Source organism: Helianthus annuus, chromosome 12, assembly GCF_002127325.2.
Source record: "Helianthus annuus cultivar XRQ/B chromosome 12, HanXRQr2.0-SUNRISE, whole genome shotgun sequence".
Classification (NCBI taxonomy): domain Eukaryota; kingdom Viridiplantae; phylum Streptophyta; class Magnoliopsida; order Asterales; family Asteraceae; genus Helianthus; species Helianthus annuus.
Window position 1 is genome coordinate 129,944,458 of NC_035444.2, and position 4,080 is coordinate 129,948,537.

General features: G+C 40.6%; 1 protein-coding gene across 1 annotated transcript; it reads right to left on the reverse strand.

The window, feature by feature from the left end:
- Nucleotides 1–241: 241 nt before the first annotated feature.
- On the reverse strand, nucleotides 242–769 carry LOC110893526 (uncharacterized mitochondrial protein AtMg00810-like). The gene has a single exon (XM_022140632.1). The coding sequence runs from the start codon at nucleotides 767–769 to the stop codon at nucleotides 242–244; it is 528 nt and encodes a 175-aa protein (XP_021996324.1).
- Nucleotides 770–4,080: the final 3,311 nt, after the last annotated feature.

The window sequence follows — 4,080 nt, forward strand, 5'->3', positions numbered from 1 at the left end:
TTTATAAGGATTAGGGATTTAGGGGTCCGGGTTTCCACTTACGAAGTATTTTGGGACATTTTTGCAGGTCCTTACACAGCTGAATTATCAACATAAATAGGAGTAGTTAGGAATTCAAAACCGTAGTCGCGCATTTGCTGTTGGATCCACAGAACTTGGGAGCAACAACTTGAGGCAGCAATGTACTCAGCTTCACAGGTTGAAGTAGCTACACAAGTCTGCTTTTTACACTGCAACGTGACTAGATGATTCCCCAAAAACTGGCATCCCGCTGATGTTGACTTTGCATCAATCTTGCAGCCGCCATGATCAGAATCACTAAATGTATCAAATCGAAGTTATCATCCTTAGGATACCATAGACCGGTCTCTGGACAACCCTTCAGATAACGAAAAATCCTCTTAACAGCCATCATATGAGAAACCTTCAGATTACACTGGTAACGAGCAAGAAGACATGTTGGATACATAATATCGGGCCTTGAAGCGGTAACATACATGAGAGATCTGATCATAGCACGATAGAGAGAAGGTTCCACATGTTCACCGGTACCGTCAGGAGTAATTCCATGATTCTGAGCTAGAGGAGTTCCCGTAGGCTTCGAGTCTTCCATCTGAAATCGTTTTAAGATATCCCCAACGTACTTTGTCTGATGAATGAAGATCCCTTTCTCAGACTGATGAACCTGCAAACCCAAAAAGAAATTCATTTCTCCCATAGCACTCATCTCGAACTTCTCTTGCATCACCCGCTCGAATTCATTGCACATTTCATCGTTTGTAGACCCAAAAATGATGTCATCCACATATACTTGAACCAACAACAAATCCTCGTTTCTTTCCTTAATGAAGAGAGTACAGTCGATCAACCCACGCCGAAAACCATTTTGCAACAGATAGGTAGACAACGTTTCATACCAAGCCCTCGGAGCTTGATGAAGACCATAAAGTGCCTTGTTTAAAAGCTAAACTCAGTCAGGATGAATAGGATCTTCAAAACCAGGTGGTTGCTCAACATATACTTCTTCTTTGACCACACCATGAAGAAATGCACTTTTCACATCCATCTGATAAACAGTGAACTTCTTGTAGGACGCATAAGCCAAGAAAATCCTTATCGCCTCAAGACGTGCCACTGGTGCATAAACTTCATTATAATGAATGCTTTCTACCTGATTAAAGCCCTTGACAACCAATCTCGCTTTATTTCTCATAACGACACCTCGATCATCCTTCTTGCACTTGTAAACCCATCAAGTACCAATCTTCTTATAGTTCGGGGGCCTGTCAACCAATTTCCACATGCCCAATTTCTGAAACTGCTGAAGTTCTTCATGCATTGCTTCAACACATGAATTGTCTTTCATCGCCTCTTTCCACGATTTTGGCTCAACTTGACAAACATAGCAGGCGAAAGACCAATCATTCTGTTCCCCGGATTCTCTAATTGCCGAATACAACCCAGCATTCTGGTTGTTTCGAAGCTGATTACGTGTCTGCACACCACTTTGGACATCTCCTATAATATTCTGCCAAGGATGAGTATCATGAATTCGAGTTTCTGGAACATCGGGAACTTGAGCATTAATACCCAAGTTATTGAAATTCAAATCAACAACTAAATCAATGCCTGGGGACGCGTTAGATGTGGATGCATTCCCTTCAGCAGTGTCTTGAACTTGCACCTGAGAAGTTGCTTCAGAAACACCTTGAACATGAGTTGTTGTTGCTTCATTAGCATCATGAAACTCCTCATCTTCCGACGAAACATTATAATCAGCTGCATCTTTAAATTCCTCATTTTGAACAACATTATTAACCGAACCAGACTCTTGTCGGTTAACAATAGTTGGTCGTATTAATGATGAATCAACTGCTGCATCACCTTCAAGCAACATTTATGCTGCTGCAGACGCCTCATCAAAAGTTGGCAGATTAAAGGAATCAAAGTCCATCGTAATCAAACATCCAAGGAGCACTCGGAGCTCTCACACATTCAATGTACCTTTGAACCCTAACTTCACCCCATTCCTCAATCTTTTTAGTTTCCAGATTCCACACCTTGAAATTTGGAGTAGCATACCCTAGGAAGAAACCTTCGATAGCCCTTAGACCAAACTTTCCATGTGGGTCAATCATAGTGCATGGAGCGCCAAAAGGTTCTAAGTAAGACACATCCGGTTTCCTTATGTGCAACAATTCGAAACATGTTTTCCCATGCCTTTTAACAGTGAGAACTCTGTTCAAAGTATAACAAGCAGTAGCCATAGCCTCCCCCCAAAACTGAACCGGAAGCTCTGACTCCACTAACATAGTTCTTGCCATCTTGATAAGCGTTCTATTCTTCCTCTCAGCGACACCATTTTGTTGAGGAGTGTAACAAGAACTGTACTCATGAAGAATTCCCTTAGAAGCACAAAACTCGTCCATAACCTGATTCTTGAATTCCGTGCCGTTGTCACTTCTGATGCGCTTTACCCTCAAACTGTACAAATTCTCTAGTAAAGTGAGCAGATTTTTGAGGATTCCTGGAGTCTCACTTTTGTGTGCCATCATCGATACCCATGAGAATCTTGAATAGTCATCAGTAACTACCAAACAATAAGCATCTCCAAATGTAGTCGTGTGCTTCATAGGTCCAAAGAGGTCCATATGAAGACGTCAAGAGGCATGTTGACGGTCTTGACTTTCTTGATTGGATGGGACTTCTTCGTTTGCTTTCCTTTCTTGATTGGATGGGACTTCTTCGTTTGCAAATGAAAACTCTTGACTGAAACACCATTCACAAGATTATTTTTCACCAGATGGTTCATCTTCCTCAAGTGAATGTGACCCATACGTCTGTGCCACGATATAGACTCCTTTTTAGTGGCCTTTGAGACAAAACATGTAACTTGTGCAGACGTGGTAATAGCTTGGCTCATATCAAGAATATACAAATCATTAATTCTTGGAGCCGTCAACAGAATCCACTCTTTGGGAATCTTGAAACCGGGTTTCAGCACATAACAACCGGTATCATCAAAATGTACCGTGAACTTCTTGTCACAGATTTGCGAAACACTAAGAAGATTGTGATCAATTTAATGCACATAATTGATCTTGTCGAAACTAACAACACCATTGGAAATCATTCCTTCTCCAGTAATGTATCAGCCTTTATCTCCAGCAAAGGCAACATAACCTCCCCTAATGCTTTTCACATTATACAGGAGCCTTAAGTCGCCTGTCATGTGCCGGGATGCTCCACTATCAACAATCCAAAGACTATTCACAGTTCCTCCTGGAACACCCTACACAACACACTACACAATCAGTTCGAGATGGGGACCCAAGCCTTAGTGGTCTTGGGTCGACCCTTATCATCAAGAAATGTTATTTCTATTTCTTAATGATTTGGAAATGGTGTGCCTCCCCTTGAAACTGTACAGGTTTTAGGTTTCCAAGATTGTTGTCGTTTACGATATTGATTATTATTTACAGATTTAGACACTTTTGGTTTTGACGTGTTTGATGAACTTGGTCCCTTTTCAACAACATCCGGTTTTAACGCTTTCTCGATTACCTTAACATTTTTACGTCGTTGTTTTGCTTCTTGTTCCTTAACAATTTGTTTGTCTTGTTTAGGTGACACAAAACGACGTTGGTAATCCTTTTCAGGAGGGGCTTTTTCAACAAACTTTGGTTTTGGTAGGTTTGTACAATTTTTGATTATATGCCCAAATTCCCCACATTTAAAACATGTTCTCCTTTCAACAAAATTAGGAGATTCTGATCGATGTCCCGATGTTGAACTTGCGGGCCTTGAGGTACTAGCTTCATTATCACATCCATTTGTATGTTGAGTGTAATTGTTATCACTGTTACGTTTCAAAATTTTAACTTGTTGGACAAAAGCAGTATTAGATTTGTTTTCAAAAGTCTCAATTTTGTTAGTACCGCTTAAGGCCACAAATTTAACATCCCTTCTCTTTTTCTTGTTTCGAGCTCCGTTTTTTTCAAACTTAGGTGTTTGAGCTCGTTTTTCCTGTTGTTTACCTTTAGGGGCGATTGGTTGTAACTCAGTTGGTAATTTTTGATT

Bases quoted from the DNA above. Each gene is read 5' to 3' on its own strand.
- LOC110893526 (XM_022140632.1), bottom strand. From the start codon at position 769: ATGTGCAATGAATTCGAGCGGGTGATGCAAGAGAAGTTCGAGATGAGT.